This window comes from Pecten maximus, chromosome 9 (genome assembly GCF_902652985.1).
Source record: "Pecten maximus chromosome 9, xPecMax1.1, whole genome shotgun sequence".
Lineage (NCBI taxonomy): Eukaryota > Metazoa > Mollusca > Bivalvia > Pectinida > Pectinidae > Pecten > Pecten maximus.
The window spans coordinates 15,037,366-15,056,816 of NC_047023.1; the positions used below are offsets into that span (position 1 = coordinate 15,037,366).

Below are 19,451 nucleotides of genomic sequence, written 5' to 3' on the forward strand. Positions count from 1 at the left end.
AATTGTCGATAGATCGTTTAACAATGAATACTAATAACCAATAAGACTATTCAGACTTCCTGTAAATAAATCGAAACATAAGAACGTCAGGGGGAAGTGCAGATTTTACGGAGTTTGACTGGTCTTTGGTCTAGAACCAGTCTGTCTTGCTGCGCGTGTACATGTTATCAGAACATTGGAGCCAATTTTATTTTAACATGTTTTAACGCAAGATAAATAAATATCTAAGCACGCCAATACATATACATAAATCATTCCATTATATCATTTTAACTGTATGCGATAATCTCATGAATCCAAGTAAAAAAATATCGTTAATGGATATCAACAGGCTGATGAAGGAAGCCAAATGGGACACAAATTCAAAACGTAAAGGTCGGAGTGTTTTATACATCTGCTGTCGTGTTCTATATCCGTAAAAAGTGAGGATGAAGGATGTTTAGTTTATGCGTACAGGTGACGTCCTATTCCGGGGTACTGAGAATCCTTTTAACAGATGATTTACGAGAGTCTCTGATTTGATCATAACGAACCTACATAAATTCCAAATATGTTTTATAGTGCGGAAATGATATTTCTCTTAAGCTTCAAGGCGATTCACTCATTTGTCACCACACAAATATGAATCTATTATGTAATATGAAATGTAAGGCAGACAAAATAGTAACTGCTAATTATATATTGATGTTTTGCAGCATATCCTTCGACTGACTGGAAGGCAGTGTATATCGGCTTTACATCCTGTTAGTAGATAGGTGGCATGCCACTTTCTATCATAGCATTGACAGGATAGCATGATATTCCAATCACGTTAAATCTAAAGGACGTTTTTTACACAGTATAATCCATGTCGTAATGCAACAACTTCTCAAACGAAATCGAGGCGTTGTAAAAACGCAGAAAAGTCGGGAACTGTTTATCATCTATATTTTAGATGCAAAAACGCAGACACGTCTACCCAGAAGAGAAGAAAAATTATGCCTATACCACATCACCCTAGGTCACCAAGTAAAAAATTCACAGAACTTAGCATGGGGATGAGGCTTAGCCTGCCGGAACACATGATCTTAGTGTTGTATTCTTTCGTGTAAATCTTTCTTGTCTTTCATCGATTTTCGCGTTAGAAATACAGTTTTGTTGATGTACGGCTACTACCTGATGACAATTAAATGTTTTTATACAAAATACAGAAAGACATAAAAATGTCACAATGACTCAACTTTAATGAACAAAGGAAAATAATATATTGTATATAATTCGTTTTTTTTTTTCAATAAAAAGCACAAAAAATTATAATAAAGCCATACTATTTTTTATAATATATAACAAAATACAAAGGAACAAAGACATGCACATATTACATCTGGCTTAATGGAGTAAATATATTTAATTGTGCATTTCACCTCGGCTTTCTTTACTTTATTACCCCAATAAATAGGTAACCCTTACAAAAATATTGGAATTCTTAATTGAAACTTAAGTCCTAATGGAACTTACTTTGCTGACAAACAATTATTCTGAATTCAAGATCAATTCAGAAAATCAAAACAAAATCAGTAACAAATAGCTGAATGAATGCCCTGTAAACAAAGTTATTCTGGTAAATAAAAGAGCATTTGTTTATGCAACTGATTGTTTGATGTTATCATAATATCATAATAATATTTCTTTTCTGTTATTTAATCTTTCTTGGCAAACTGTCCCCATCATTATTACATTGATTATGAAGTTAACTACTCTCAAGCAAAACAAAAATTACTCTCAGTCTTTATAACACTGATACATGTATTGAATTCAAACACAAGCTAGCTTTAAATAGTATGTATACCGACAACTTTAGAAGTATACTGAACACCAGCACATGCATGATGTGTTATATTAATATCCAAAAATGACTATGCCTACAAATGAAGGTTTCATTTGATGCTTACTGAAGTATGATTGTAGAGATCTCTGTCAATCCTTGTACGACAGTCTTGAGGATCAATTTATGAAGAAGCAAACCTGGTCAGTATATTCAACTGTTAAACTTTCAATCAACAAAAAGCTAACTTCAATAACTTGCCACATTGATTACAATTACGTGAACATTGCACCAATAACAATGAATATAATGTAGACTACTCATTGCAAAACATTTCATTTTGAACTACACCACCTTCTGAAAACAAATTATTAACTGTTTTCTGAAAACAAAGCATGTCATTGTTTCAAACTCAGGTGTGGCAGCTTGACCGATATAATTTCCCTATGTTTAAATAATCTTTCAATAGCAACACATGAAAACTTAAAACAAAAGGTACAGTACATTATACATGCTGCATCAGTGATGAAATTTCTGGAAGACTTTAAGAACAATTCCTTGAACATCGAACACAGAATCTTAGACTAAATTATGCCAATATTCCATTTTTCCAGAGTAAAAAACACATGTCACACCGCAGCCAGGTAAAATAAAGTACAACTTAAATGAAAGGGAAACAAAACTTAAATATCCACATTGTAAAACATACTGTGGACAGCCACTTGTTCCTCATCCTTTAAACAGCTCCCTGTCTGATGGATCTCTGGTGGAGTATTGAACATTCCTCCATGCACTAGACATGTTTTTGTAACAACTCCTTTCCTGTCTGAGTACTGAGCAGTTCTCCATCTAGCAGAAGTACATGTACCAGATAGTAATCTAATATCCCCTCAACAAGAACTTTGTAAACAGCTCCCCCTGGTGGACAGCATACTACATACCTGTTCTATGTAACAAATCCCTCTACTGGGCAGTGTACCACCAGCTGTCCCTAGTGGACAGAACATGTATGACCTGGTATATGTAAGAACTCCTTTTAGTGGAGAATATACTACCTTTCTTACAGAAAAACTTTCTCTTGGGGACAATATACAACAGCTCCCCCTGGTGGACAGTACATACCACCTGTTATATGTTACAACCCTCTCTAGTGGACAGTATACATGTACTACCTTCCTTACAGAAAAACTTTCTCTTGGGGACAATATACAACAGCTCCCCCTGGTGGACAGTACATACCACCTGTTATATGTAACAACCCCCCCTAGTGGACAGTATACATGTACTACCTTTCCTTCAGAATAACTTCCAACAGAGGACAGTGTACATACCATTTGTTATATAAGACAGCTCCCTCTAGTGGATCCACTGTTACCCACTATCTTGCTATGGAACAGCATCCCCACCCCCAACACACACTTTAACTTTATTGGATAGTTTTTAACTACCTTTTGTTTACTCTATACGATACAGAACCAATTAAGAATATCTTGGCCAACACTACCTATATGTTCTCTGCTCTACCTGACCTAGGACATTACAGACTATCGTTGTTCTAAATTTATTAACACTCATCCAACATAGAAATGTACCACTCCATCAGTCTTACAAGCTGTCCTCTCTATGAATACAAATTCAAAATAACCTATATACATGTGTTCATGTACCTACAATGTATACAAATCCTGAGACAATTCAGGCTAAATCACGTATAATTGTGATATTTTCACCACTCATTCTCATTGTTCCCTTGCATTGAAATGTTTCTTTACTCATTCTCAGGAAAATGGATATTCTTAACTAAGCTAGGGAATTGCATTTATACATAATGAGTACTTCTACACTAAACACCTATCATTCTCAGAAAATACATCATTATGATTTATCCACATATTCTCACTGAATACAGCAGTATGTACAGACATTCATACAGGCACACTAATTCTCAGCTTTATGTACAATGACTTCCACTTTGTCAACAGTTGACAGACAGCATTTGTACACAAACTTCAAGGACATTGTTCGCAAGTATAGTATCTAGCAAATATATATATACAGTACATATATATACATACCGTTACATTCTGCATGGCAGGAAGATATAGAGCATGATAACATTGGTATAATACATCGGAGTACTGGTGCTGGTTAGGGACCAGTCATCAATATTATGTTAGGTAACCAACAAATAATATTTTGTTGAAACTGACTAAAAGTTGAACGATTTTTATGAGGAACACAAGATCAATCTAAATATCAAAATTAACAAACTGAAAAAAAATTAATAAAAAATATTAATGATAAATAAAAATAAAAATAAATAATAAATACTTTTTGTGTGTTTTACATCAATGTTAAGTTTGTCTTAACATTAAATAATCTGAAATGCATATTATCAACAAGTAACATGTATGTACATATAAATAGTTATGGTAACACATGTTCATGTGAACAGCTATGCTAACACATGTTAATGTAAAACAGTTACGCTGACACATGTACACATGTAAAACAGTCATGCTGACACATGTACATGTAAAACAGTCACGCTGACACATGTACCGTATTTGTCCTAATAAGGGCGCAAGGCGCGATTAATTGACTGTGGGGGCGCCCTTATGAAGGTTCGTTATTCTGAAGTTTTATAAAACAGACCATACCTTATTGCAGAATATCCAAGGCTGCGGAAATGGTAAAATAATAGGTTATAAAAATGTTCTGGATGAAGATACCTATTCATGATCATTTATTTAGCTTAAATATCAATGGAATATTCCTGTAAAATTGTATAAGCTTAGACAATGTTGCCATGACTTCTGTCTGGTGACTACGGGTAATTTTGCTAAAGAAAATTAAACACAAAAAGAAGCAAAACATTTTCACATAGATTATTACTTTTTCACATCATTTTGACATGCAGTCAAAGGTTTTTTTCTTGGAAAAAGGTAGGGGCGCCCTTATTAGGGCAGGTGCCCTAATTAGGTCATATACAGTTCATGTAAACAGCTATGCTAGCATATATGCAAAGATATTTCAACACTCATGAAAATAATTATGTGAAACATTAATATGTATATGAAACCTCTTAAAACATCACTCATGTATAAATTATGATTCACTAAATCAATGGAATCATGAGTTATGTGGTAAACTTTAACATATGAAATATGAAAATTACCCAAATGCATTGTGCATGATAAACAAACAAGGAGAAAATTATTCTGAATAGGTATCAAATATGGACCATTTGCAAGAAAAAATATCAAAAACAAAGTACTGGCCTGACCTTCTAATGGATATCACAAGTAAATGTTAGGTAATCCCTATCAATGTCTGTCTAAACAGGAGGTAGACATAACATAGAGGTATCCTGATTTTAATAATCAAAATCAGCTCATATCTATCAGTACAGTCTGGTCGAACTGAAAAGGTCCTCAAGGTCACTTGCCCGACCTTGTCGGTTTTCTTACATTTCCTCCCATAGTAAGACCCATCTCAGATTCCTATCCAGGCCAATAAGAGTGATAAATGTAAGTAGTTTTGCAATTGTTGTAAAATAAATAAGGTTAAATATATAGTTATATTAAAAGTTAACTAGAATGATTTGACCTAAAGGGATTTGACCTTGTAGCTAGAACACTTTTGCTTACAGAAGAAAATGTCTTTCAGCCCTGTCACAGAACAAAAAGGTTTATCCCAGTGATAAGGATGGGACTTGTTCACAGGTTTGCTGTTCTCTAGAAACCAACTCAATCAAATAAACTTGCACTCTTCCAAATAATCTTCTTGCTGATGTTTTAATTTTAAAAATCAAATTGCATTTATCATTAACAAGTTTCATCTGATAAAAAAATGCTTTTTAAAATTATTTCTTTTTTATTTCAAAATTAATTTTCATTTCCTACATATTTTGCTTTTTGTATAACATGATAATATGATCCATTTTTTCTAGTTTGGTTGAAGTTCAATTTCTTTCTGCTTCACAATCCATGTTGGCTGAACAAAACTTGGAGTAAAATGTATCTGTTAATCTTAACATTCTTTGATCTGTGCATCCATGTGAATATCATGTAGAAGAAACAGCCATATGTAGTAAGGTCTGTTGTATCAGAGGATTCTCGGTCTTGTCTGAGAGTATGTTTTAAACACACATCAAGTTTGTTCTAATATCTCAACAATTAACATTAAAACAATTGTTCAACAGATGTTTGTTGAAATGTGTATTATTTTCCATTTGATTTTTAAATTTTAATATACATTGCATATCACAAATGAGATTCACATGCATGACGTGAATTGTACAAGTACAAAGTACCTGTATTGTAAATACTGAAAAGTTATTTAGATTGCATATTTCAATGCTTATTTCAGCAATACCTTAGTGGATAACCCTGTAACAATGTTAACAGTACAAACTTATACACCTACACCATATAATATTTATCATAGATTTTTCAATCAGTGATTTAACAAGTTTAAAACACAATTCCTATTGATAACTCACTATAAATAATCAAATTACTTTTTTGATATGATCTATACTGATATGTCTGACTTCCCAGCACAAACTGGTGGCCATTTTCATATCTGGGTAGATTAAAACAACAGGAGCTCTGCAACCTATTATCACATATGGTTAGCAGAACAAGAATGTAGTTTGGAAATATTAGAGTCCATATTCTTTACTGTTATGGACTATTCCAGATTACTGAGCCTTATAATTTGGTTTGTTTGTTTTTGTTTAACGTCCTATTAACAGCCAGGGTCATTTAAGGACGTGCCAGGTTTGGAGGTGGAGGAAAGCCGGAGTACCCGGAGAAAAACCACTGGCCTACGGTCAGTAGCTGGCAACTGCCCCATGTAGGTTTCGAACTAGCAACCCAGAGGTGGAGGGCTAGTGATAAAGTGTCGGGACACCTTAACCACTCGGCCACCACGGCCCCCGAGCCTTATAATCTGATAAGTTAACATTTATATATATGGTTTATAGCATGGCTGCATCACAACAAAATTTGAGTGCAAAAAGAAATAAGAATCAATAAACATTAAAATTTAAAGCTAAAATATTCAGAAGTTACAGGAGGTATTGGATTAGTATTACAGCTGGAAGCCCATGCTCGAATAAAAAGTGTCCGGAACTGAACCAAAAAGTAATTATCACTGTTTAATTTGTGCTTAAACTTTCAGCATTTCAACTTTGATGTCATTTTATTCAAAATTGTCAAAAAGAACATGAAGATGATTAAAGAAATCAACCAAAGAACATTTGACAAAGATGTTAATTAAAACAGTTGTTAACTGAATATAAACTATGAAAATAAAATTAAATTTGATGGTATATTAAGCACTAATTCATTAAAGATTTATCTTTAAACATGAGGTTTAGAACCATATTTCAAATAAGACAAATCAATGAAATAATCCCCCACCAGAAGTGAAATTATATGCCATGAAAGCATAAATAAGAAATTTGTAATAATGAAGGTGAACCCATACTCCGAGTATGAAGCTCCAGTGGTCAAGGTAAACCAATACCCCAGGTAGGAAGTTCAGTGACTAGTATCTAGTGCAGGATATATAGTCCAGACATACTCTTTATTATGAAGGTTGAAGGTCATAATCATAAATGTAGGTCAGAGTGACCTACTTTTGATACATAACACACCACCTCACCTAGGTAAACCCATACCCCAGGTATGATGTTACAGTGACTAGTACAGGAAATAGAGCCCAAACAAACTCTTTTTTATGCAGATCAAAGGTCAAAATGCAGGTCAGACTGACCTTATTCTGATACCTGACACATTGCCTTACCAAGGTGAACCCATACCAAGTATGAATGACAAGTTCCAAACAGTGTAGAAGATAACCCAGATAAGATAGTCGAAGGACGGAAGAACTTGGATGGACCCAAAACTACAGTATATAGTCACCCTCCTTCCGGGGCTGGGGGAGAACTAATTAGGTACCAGAAGCAATTTGCATCCTCCACATTCAGAACACTGGTGTAGTCTACTGTTGAGATCTGATGTAAACATATGAAGTGTAAAGACTTGCCTTTATTATATGATTCAATAACAGATTTGGTTAACATGGATATAAATACTGCATACAGTGCATAATTTGATAAAAATATACCAAATTGAGTTAAATTCTAACCATTGATGGGGTAGTTATTGTAAACAGGCATATTAACCACCCAAAATACAGTAGTCTCATCATATATACATATATAACCAAGCACCACTTTCATGATTACTTAAAGCTTAGCATGATGTTTACATGTGGGTGAAATTAGACCATCTTAGGAAACTTATTGAAAACAACCAGAATCAAGCAGTCTCATTAGTTGTAAATATAAATGTATCATGCATCCCATTGGAGATCAAACATAGCCAGTGACTTGTCACTTTGACTTTAATAATACCATGATTAGGTGATTAGAGGAAGAACTGATAGAAAGACAAATGTACGACTGGACAGATTATAGATTAACTCTGATAGATGTATGGATGGACAGCAGATGAATCCACATGGACAGATGTGTGGAATGACAAAATATGGATCCATGCACACAGACAGATGTAAAGATGGACAGAGGATAGATCCACACAGACAGAGGAAAGATACAACAAAAGATCCACATGGACAGATGTATGGATGGACAGATAGATCCACACAGACAGAGGAAAGATACAACAAAAGATCCACATGGACAAATGTATGGATGGACAGAGGACAGATCCACACAGACAGAAAATATACAACAAAAGATCCACATGGACAGATGTATGGATGGAAAGATGATAGATCCACACAGACAGAGAAAATATACAACAAAAGATCCACATGGACAGATGTATGGATGGACAGAGGATAGATCCACACAGACAGGAAATATACAACAAAAGATCCACATTGACAGATGGACAAAGGATTGATCCATACAGACAGAGGAATGATATACATGGGACAAGTGTATGGATGGACAGCAAAGGGTCCACACAGATGTATGGATGGACAGCAAAGGATCCACACAGCTGTATGGATGGAAAGTGGATGGATCCACATAATGAGTATCTCATTTTCTGCAAAAAACATAGAATAATTACCTATAAAACAATTACTAAATCAGTACATACATCATTGTGCAAAATCAAGAGAAATTAAAAGCACACATGTATGAACATAACAAGTAATTATGGGACTTATCTTTCATAGCAGTAACTTCAAAACATGAAAACTTATCACAATGGAGAGGGCAATTTGCCTAAAGCATTGGACGAAAAAACAATGCAACAACCTGATATGAAATACTGTATAACATGAAACTTTTGTTGTGTAGAAACTTTTGTTTTCATGGTCGCTAACCACAAATATAAATACAACAAATATTGTTGTATGTACAGTATTTTTGCTGCATGAGATAACCATGCAGATTTGTACCCACAAAATAATCTGAATTTTCAAAACCACAAAAGAAAGTAAACATCAACATTTCCTGTTTGACAGTACTGGGATGTATATATTTTCACATGAAATGTCTTAACAAACAGCAACAACAATACAATAAAATTGCTTGCATACAAATTTGTCTTACCCTTAGTAGATCCTAATGTGTTAATTATAAGGAATACTTGTAATTTGTGCTTGTCTTTGGCCTTAGACATGTTGGAACTAAACACTTTAAGTGGTATTATTCATTAGAAATTAAACAGATCATGAAGCTTGCAAAAATAACATGAAAATTGTAACAAACAATTTTTGCTGCATCCTTGATGCTTTTGCTGGTGATTACTGGTAGCATAGAAATTTTAATGAAGCTGTTGTCATCAGAAAAAAAACATTAAGAAAATTTTCATTTTATTTTTAAGAACTTTTATCTCAGCAAAATACTAGAGATTACCTGCCACTTGATCACATTTTGTGCTATTTATATATATATAATAAAACGTTAACAATGAAACAGCAATTTGGTAAAGATGATTAAAAAATTACAAAATGCTCAACCCATCTTGAACCATGAGGAAAATGAAATGTTCATGAGGTGAGACAATGTTAAAGTGTCAAAATCAATCAATATTAATACAACCATGAAAAACAAGAACATTATGGAATTATTAACATATGAAATCATTAGATGAAAATCAAATATATATATATATATATAAATTATTATATAATTATATGAAATGAAAAATCATTTCGTAAAGATGCAACATTTAAAAATGAAGATATTATTTACGTGTAACTGCAAAAAAAAAAGAAAAATTATAACAATCAATTTATTACAATACAGCAGGTTATATTATTAAGTACATGTACATTAAAAACTCTTTATACTTCCATCATCCGTCCAGTCAGGGCTTTGGCAAAATGTAAAGGAAGATTTATAAAAGGATGAAAGAAATGTCAAAAAGGGACTATAAATCATGATTACCAATAAGCAAGTTGGGAAATGAAGCAAAGGGCATTATACCAAGGATTTACTTAATAATGTAATATAGAGGCATTATATCAAGGTTTAGGGGCATTATATCAAGGTTTAGGGGCACTATCAAAGTTTGGGGGCATTATATCAAGGTTTAGGGGCACTGTATATATATATATACGTATCAAAGTTTGGGGGCATGATATCATGGTCCAGGGCATTATATCAAGGTTTAGGGGCACTGTATCAAAGGTTTGGGGCATTATATCAAGGTCAATGGGCATTACTGTATACCAAGGATTTCCTTTAAATAATATAGGGACATTATATCATGGTCTGGGGCATTATCTCAAGTTAAGGGGTATTATATCAAGGTTAAGGGGTATTATATCAAGTTTAAGGGGCATTATATCAAAGTTTGGGGCATTATATCAAAGTTTACAGTATATTTTATCTGGTTAGTACTTTTATCAAATGTTAATCTACTGCATGGATTTCTGACATCAATTAAAGCTATCTTTATAGAAGAGTTTATTGAAATGACTATGTGGGCCTGGTGCTTAAGTTGAAACGTTTCAAAAAATAAGCATTTTTAATTGAAATGGTAACAAAAATGTTCCAAATATCTTCGCCTTTTAAATATTTTTTTTTTTCTCGCTTGGAAGTAGGTCATTGAATTGACGCATGTACTGTACTAAGATTCTAAAATACAGCTGTTTTCCGTCACTGCTGAATACAGCATTTATATGTGTTGGGTATATTCTGACAATGGGGATGCCATTTGCATGATAAATACCAATACCCTGTTTGACCACTGATAAGTAGCCGGGAGTGGGGTCACTAAATATACCCCCTGCTTCACAACACTGGTTAAGTGTGACCTTTGACTCTTGACCCCAGATCGATGATGGTATACTTACCACCAAAATCTATTCAGGTGTTAAAGTTCAATGTACATATGAATAATTGTGTTGAGGAATTCATGGGACATCTTGAATGTCAATGAAGCTTTATCTAAAAGCATTTAACAAAAGATATCAGGGTACATATAACCATATGCAGTATCAATAATCTTGAAATGTTACTAGCAAAAAATCCTGTTGCATAAAACATACCTAATAATTAATATCATGTAAAAATTTAAACAATCCAAAAAAACTGAACCAAAACAATGATGTAATTATATAGAAGCCACACTGGATGATGTTGTAACGGTAGACTAGCCTTTAAATAACTTGTACGTCTAATACTAAATACATAACTATAGCTTAAGTCTCACACCATACTGTCTGTTGTACAGTAGGCGTTGAGATACCACAAGGTAGGTATGTAGGTTGTATGTTCCATCCTCCTGTCTACCTATTGCAGTGCATCACAATGAAATAAAATATACCAAATATCAGAATTGTTGGCCTTTGATTTTGAGAAAACCTCCAGAAATGAAGTGGGGATGGACAGAAGGTCAGAGAGATGAACACCATGGGACACTCGCATCTTTGATGCTGGCACGAAATAAATAAAATTCAAATCAGGAAAATTCATTAACGTTCATGACTATACAAATGTATTGCATATAAGATGAATAGAACTCAAAAACATTAAATCAATGGTCAAACAAGTAAGATCATACGAAGAAGCTTGTGTTGTAAGCCCAAAATGCATGACTGTTTCTACCCGTATAGATATATACATTAATGTAGTACTCCAATACTGCTACGTCACTATGTAACCATGTGGTTTCTGGGCAACAGCTGAGTTTTTGAAGCAGGCAGAACAATAGAATTGAGTGGCTTCTGTTCCAAAAAATGTACAACCTGCTGTTCTACATGGAGCCCCGACCCCTTTGTTAGCTGTGTTGGCCATTTTTGGTTGTGTAACAGAAGCATGGACAGGTCCTGAGGGGTTGGAAGCTGTTGAGTGCCCAGATGTTGAAGAATTAGACATTCGGCCTGGGCCCGATGGGTGTGGAGCTGTTTTGTTATAAGTCTTGTATTCCACATTATCATAGTCTGGAGATGGCGTTCTATCTCGGGCAGACATGACATTTGTGTGGAGTTTGTTGTTAAGCTGTGAAGTCGGTGCACTTGACTTTGATGCCAGCAGCTTTGGATCTGTGACAAATGCATCATCATCAGCAACCTCATCTGGTGAAATGTAAAACATGGACTGGCCACATTTTTTGATAACTGGATCTGAACCTTTTGATGGATTTGGAGGGTTAGTAGATTTATTGCTCAACTTTTCTTTCTCTAAAGCCTCAAGTCTTTGCTCAGAGAAACACTTAGAACACAGGTAGCAGGTTTCTGGGTTACCGTACATGTTGCAGTTAGACGTGACACACTTGGTCAAGTGATCACCATCAGCATAAGTGCCGAGAGATCGTCGCCTAATTTCCTCCCGACTGGGTCTCATCAACTCCCGATCTTGCTTGAAGCGTAGTTCAGAGTCTTGAAGGTAATTGTTGATCATACGTCTATGAGTCTGGCTATGAGATACCGAGAGTTTTGCGCACCAAACAAAAGTCTGTTCCTGGTCTGACATGGCTGCTATAGTGAGTGGTATCTTCGTACTTTGTGTAACACCACCAACACGCTTCCCCTTCTCTGAATCTGGCCCCATTGACTTGAGGGCCTTTCCCACACTTCCAAAGTTCTTACGTAACTTTTTACCTACACTTTTACCCAAACTTCCAAACTGTTTTGTCATGTTCTGGATCTGTTGAGACATTTTGCTGTCACGCTTTTTATCCTTACCAATACACCCCAGATTTTCGTCAGACTCATATGAGCCAGTTGAGCGTGCGTCACTATCATAATCACTCTCACAAAGAATGGGCAGTTTGTCCATATCTAGGAACTGTTGTAGCAGGTTGATGCGATCCTCCAGACTATTACACACACTAACACCAATGCAGTTGGTACGCCCCCAATCATATCCTGCTCCTGGGTCCACCACAAAATGTAGAGGTAGCAGAACAAGGTCAGGTCCAACCAGGGGCACTGCAGCTATACAAAATACAAAGTAAGGTTATAGTTACACTCATAATAAACAGGAAAATAGATACCAAGAGGTCCAATGGGCCTGTATCACTCACCTGTTATTCGCTGCTTTGGTAATTCTTACATTGCATTAAGTTAGCCAAAAGAGGTTGCTTTAACAAATTTTACTCCAAAAAGTCAAAGTCATTACCTTTGAGCAAATTCTTAAATGTGTGGACCCAGGAACCAAAATATCTTAATTCTAGGTAAGTTAATCAGAAGAAGTGTTTTAACTAATTTGACCTTTATGACCTTGAATATGGATCATGGTCATTTCCTCTCACAAACTATGTCACACTTCATTTCAGAAACCTACAAGCAAAATTTATCTCAGCGAAGTTATCTCAGTTACACTTTGGTTTGTTTTTGTTTAACGTCCTATTAACAGCCAGGGTCATTTAAGGACGTGCCAGGTTTGTTTTTGTTTAACATCCTATTAACAGCCAGGGTCATTTAAGGACGTGCCAGGTTTTGGAGGTGGAGGAAAGCCGGAGTACCCGGAGAAAAATCACCGGCCTACAGTCAGTACCTGGCAACTGCCCCACGTAGGTTTTGAACTCGCAACCCAGAGGTGGAGGGCTAGTGTTAAAGTGTCGGGACACCTTAACCACTCGGCCACCGCGGCCCCCTCAGTTACACTCATTATATCCTGGACACCTTGATTTTATTTAACTTTAAATAAATTTGACATAAATTTAATCTATTTTTAAAGTTAGCTATATCAGAGATGACATCTTTGGATTCTCTACTTACTATTAATTAGGTAAGCTACTGCTAGGCACTACATATCACCAACTATTGTTAGGTATCATACAACAGAACACAGGTACGGTTTGCATTACTCACAAAAATCACCTGTTTATTTCAATACTAAGCTATATCACTTACCTGGAAGAGCTGATTTGTCATCAGTGGGAGGTGAGCTTTGTTTTTCCATAGGCACTAGAGCAGAGAAGTGAGCAGCATCATAAGTGAGTAGCAGTGGTGACTTATAGCATGACTTAGACTCAGTTTCTAGGGGCAGGTAAATCCCACCAAAGGGAATCGGAGCAAGAGCATCCCCATGGGAATCCTTGAGAATGGTGTCTGCCACAACAATGATAGCTCGCTGTAGGACATGGGCCAACACAAACACGTGGAACTCCTCCAGACTTTCGTACACGACGGGAGTCAATGTTTCTCCTCTACAACACATACAACGACATTTACTGTAAGTAGCTTATTTCATCTTTGATACAAATCCTTGTTTATCTGTCACAGACCACTGCAATTCTGGAAATATGTTTATATATCAATATGCATACAAGTTAAACAGTAATTACTTTATAGCTCTCTATGATACCTGTTTAAATATGTCCTACTATTACTGCTCACACACATATATATATAAGATGTATGTCTTTATATATATATGTATATATCCTACGCATCATAGATTAAACATATCTGGTCATGTTAGAGGATACATTCCTGCTGTTTTGGGTTACTACATATTTTCCTAATTCAAAGTACCGGAGATGACAGGATGCTCTTCTGATGATGTATAGGGTGGTAGTAATGTAGATATAGAAATGTGTAAGTTGGTATATTGTGTTAATTATACAGCTTGCTCCTCAGACTCCTGGTCTGTAGCATGTAGATAGTAGTATCCAGGAAGATTACCTCAATGTCACTGACGTCAAACATAAACTTAATAGTGGGATGGTAGCAGTTCATGGCAGAAGGAGGTGAGTGTCTCTCTGCTATGTGGCCAGATATTATCAATGTATCTCCACCATACTAAAGGTATTAATGCTTGTGTAACCATAAATCATTTCTCCACGATATCCATAAACAAGAAATATCTTTAAAAAAGATAAACGGCATAGTTTTAATGCTGGTGGTTATAATGTAATACTGCTGGTGAAATAAATCAACGAACTAATGCGTTTCAGCACGGATAACAAAATTATATCAGTTTGAATCATGTTTGGTAATAATAAGACTGCATTTGAATCAGGAAAATGTTTTTATTAATGTGTCATTTGAAAAGATACATCCACTTATTTAGCTTGCATTCAATCTTAACTTTGTTTCGTTTTTAACTGCATATCTGCATTTTGCATTGACCGCTACATTGACCAATCACATACTTCATCTTGACCAGTAACGCCACCTGTAGCGTCATATCCGGGGCCAAAACAAAATTAGACGGCTATGCCGAAAAAAAATGATTGCGTAATTAGACGCTATTTTTGTACCCATTTCAGTTTCAATTTTTGCAAATAGTAGTCTTCGTCAAATCTAAAAAGGTTAATGGGAAGTACTATGGCAATCATCCTGAGGGTAAACCAAGTTACTATGGCAATCATCCTGAGGGTAAACCAAGTTACTATGGCAATCATCCTGAGGGTAATCCAAGTTACTATGGCAATCATCCTGAGGGTAAACCAAGTTACTATGGCAATAATCCTGAGGGTAATCCAAGTTACTATGGCAATCATCCTGAGGGTAAACCAAGTTACTATGGCATTCATCCTGAGGGTGATCCAAGTTACTATGGCAATCATCCTGAGGGTAATCCAGGTGCTCAGTTGTTTTATTGTCCTCTTCTTTAATTATGATTGTGCTGTCATTTTTAGTTTTAGTTAAGTATAATTCTGAATTGAAAGGGTATCATTCTGGGGGCATCCTGTATTTCAGTGGAACCTCAACTGTTAACTGACCATTAAACAAACAAACTTATAAACTGAACTCTGTAGAAGTGGATGTGTCACATTCACCTGGATTATAAAGAGACAGATGTACATCAAAGGGCCCTTCCTATCCAACATATACTTTTATATTTAATAGGAAATCATTAAAGTGCTTAACCCTCAGGGAAATCCTCAACATCAAAAATAAATTGCCAGCATACAACAGCCTTATAATGATTATTTATCATAATATACAGATTGTGTTCGCCAAAATTCATAAGAATTGGTTGAGTAAGTGAAGAACATAACCAGCAATCTTTATATAAAGATATATCTGGTATACAGAGTAGAATGATCCGATAAGTGATATCCTTTATTACCCCTGAGTGATGGCGCTGTCACAACAACTACTACTGCGACGGGACATGCCGGGGAGAGATCTCGGACGGCTGGAGGCCAGCTTCAGGATTCCCTTCCACTCCTGCTGCCATTCGTCCTCAGAGAAGATCAGACCGGACTGAAAAAGAACATATTATGTTAAACTATACAGCATCAAGGTGGACTGATTCTTCAGGTCAAATATGACAAGAGTGTTCTTTTAAAGCCATTATCTGATTAATGAAATGTCTTGTGTTCCAAATATCAGCCGAGACATTTTGACCAAAATAAACTACTGACATCATCAAAATTGCCTAAAATTGTAGTTTTGGAATTCAGTAATTACCAATATCTTTGATTAATATCTAAATCATCAATGAGGAAAATCGTCTAGAATATACATGTACAAATGTAAATACCATATAAAACTAGCTTGTTTGACAAACTTGACCTACACCTCCTACATCTATAGACCTACCTCTTTGTTGACCTGGGTCTGTTGCCACCTCCAGCGCCTGTACAGGGCCTTGCTGTATGTCTGTTGTGTGAGTGTATCGTACAGAGCCTTCCTTAACATCAGCTCCCGGTCATGGATACCCCACATCGCTGTTATAACACATCAACTCAGGTCAAAGGGAGACAACTCAATATCACTGTTGGATAAATTTGCTTGTGTCGTACTAATTTAATGATTTCCCATGGGCATCAACATTAATGCTCTATACACATTCCCACATATCCATGTTTTATCTACTGCAGATCAAATGTACTTCCTCTCACAATTATCTTATATTATGTGGTGAAAACACCCACACATGTTTGTGCCAAGTGGGGGGCTAGTTTTTATATTGTACAGAAAATGATAACAAACCAGTCCACCGTTAAGTGTAGCAACTCTCACAACCAACATTTGACCTTAGAGATATATTTACTTCAGGTCTTCATTGTGACAATGGCATTGGTTCATTTGACTGGTTCCTCCTAATATTACCTCATGTACTAGACTATGTATGTTATATTTATATTACCTCATGTACTAGACTATGTATGTTATATTTATATTACCTCATGTACTAGACTCTTATGTATGTTATATTTATATTACCTCATGTACTAGACTCTTATGTATGTTATATTTATATTACCGCATGTACTAGACTATGTATGTTATATTTATATTACCTCATGTACTAGACTATGTATGTTATATTTATATTACCTCATGTACTAGTCTCTTATGTATGTTATATTTATATTACCTCATGTACTAGACTATGTATGTTATATTTATATTACCTCATGTACTAGACTATGTATGTTATATTTATATTACCTCATGTACTAGACTCTTATGAATGTTATATTTATATTACCTCATGTACTAGACTATGTATGTTATATTTATATTACCTCATGTACTAGACTCTTATGTTTGTTATATTTATATTACCTCATGTACTAGACTATGTATGTTATATTTATATTACCTCATGTACTAGACTATGTATGTTATATTTATATTACCTCATGTACTAGACTATGTATGTTATATTTATATTACCTCATGTACTAGACTATGTATGTTATATTTATATTACCTCATGTACTAGACTCTTATGTATGTTATATTTATATATTACCTCATGTACTAGACTATGTATGTTATATTTATATTACCTCATGTACTAGACTATGTATGTTATATTTATATTACCTCATGTACTAGACTATGTATGTTATATTTATATTACCTCATGTACTAGACTATGTATGTTATATTTATATTACCTCATGTACTCGACTCTTATGTATGTTATATTTATATTACCTCATGTACTAGACTATGTATGTTATATTTATATTACCTCATGTACTAGACTATGTATGTTATATTTATATTACCTCATGTACTAGTCTCTTATGTATGTTATATTTATATTACCTAATGTACTAGACTATGTATGTTATATTTATATTACCTCATGTACTACACTCTCATATATGTATGTTATATTTATATTACCTCATGTACTACACTCTTATGTATGTTATATTTATATTACCTCATGTACTAGACTCTTATGTATGTTATATTTATATTACCTCATGTACTAGACTATGTATGTTATATTTATATTACCTCATGTACTAGACTATGTATGTTATATTTATATTACCTCATGTACTAGACTATGTATGTTATATTTATATTACCTCATGTACTAGACTTTGTATGTTATATTTATATTACCTCATGTACTAGACTATGTATGTTATATTTATATTACCTCATGTACTAGACTCTTATGTATGTTATATTTATATATTACCTCATGTACTAGACTATGTATGTTATATTTATATTACCTCATGTACTAGACTATGTATGTTATATTTATATTACCTCATGTACTAGACTATGTATGTTATATTTATATTACCTCATGTACTAGACTCTTATGTATGTTATATTTATATTACCTCATGTACTAGACTATGTATGTTATATTTATATATTACCTCATGTACTACACTCTTATGTATGTTATATTTATATATTACCTCATGTACTAGACTCTTATGTATGTTATATTTATATATTACCTCATGTACTAGACTATGTATGTTATATTTATATTACCTCATGTACTAGACTATGTATGTTATATTTATATTACCTCATGTACTAGACTCTTATGTTATATTTATATTACCTCATGTACTAGACTATGTATGTTATATTTATATTACCTCATGTACTAGACTATGTATGTTATATTTATATTACCTCATGTACTAGACTATGTATGTTATATTTATATTACCTCATGTACTAGACTCTTATGTATGTTATATTTATATTACCTCATGTACTAGACTCTTATGTATGTTATATTTATATTACCTCATGTACTAGACTATGTATGTTATATTTATATTACCTCATGTACTAGACTATGTATGTTATATTTATATTACCTCATGTACTAGACTATGTATGTTATATTTATATTACCTCATGTACTAGACTATGTATGTTATATTTATATTACCTCATGTACTAGACTATGTATGTTATATTTATATTACCTCATGTACTAGTCTCTTATGTATGTTATATTTAT

At 34.3% G+C, this 19,451-nt stretch overlaps 1 protein-coding gene across 1 annotated transcript in view; it reads right to left on the reverse strand.

Moving 5' to 3' along the window:
• Window positions 1-1,201: 1,201 nt before the first annotated feature.
• LOC117333865 (OTU domain-containing protein 7A-like) overlaps window positions 1,202-19,451 on the reverse strand; it is a 39,228-nt gene continuing 20,978 nt past the window's right edge. Inside the window, exons 6-9 of the mRNA XM_033893284.1 lie at window positions 16,805-16,932; window positions 16,329-16,465; window positions 14,162-14,457; window positions 1,202-13,240 (exon numbers count right to left, since the gene is read on the reverse strand). Of these exons, the coding sequence (XP_033749175.1) occupies window positions 11,949-13,240; window positions 14,162-14,457; window positions 16,329-16,465; window positions 16,805-16,932 (1,853 nt within the window). The 3' untranslated portion in view covers window positions 1,202-11,948. The remainder of the gene's footprint in view (window positions 13,241-14,161; window positions 14,458-16,328; window positions 16,466-16,804; window positions 16,933-19,451) is intronic.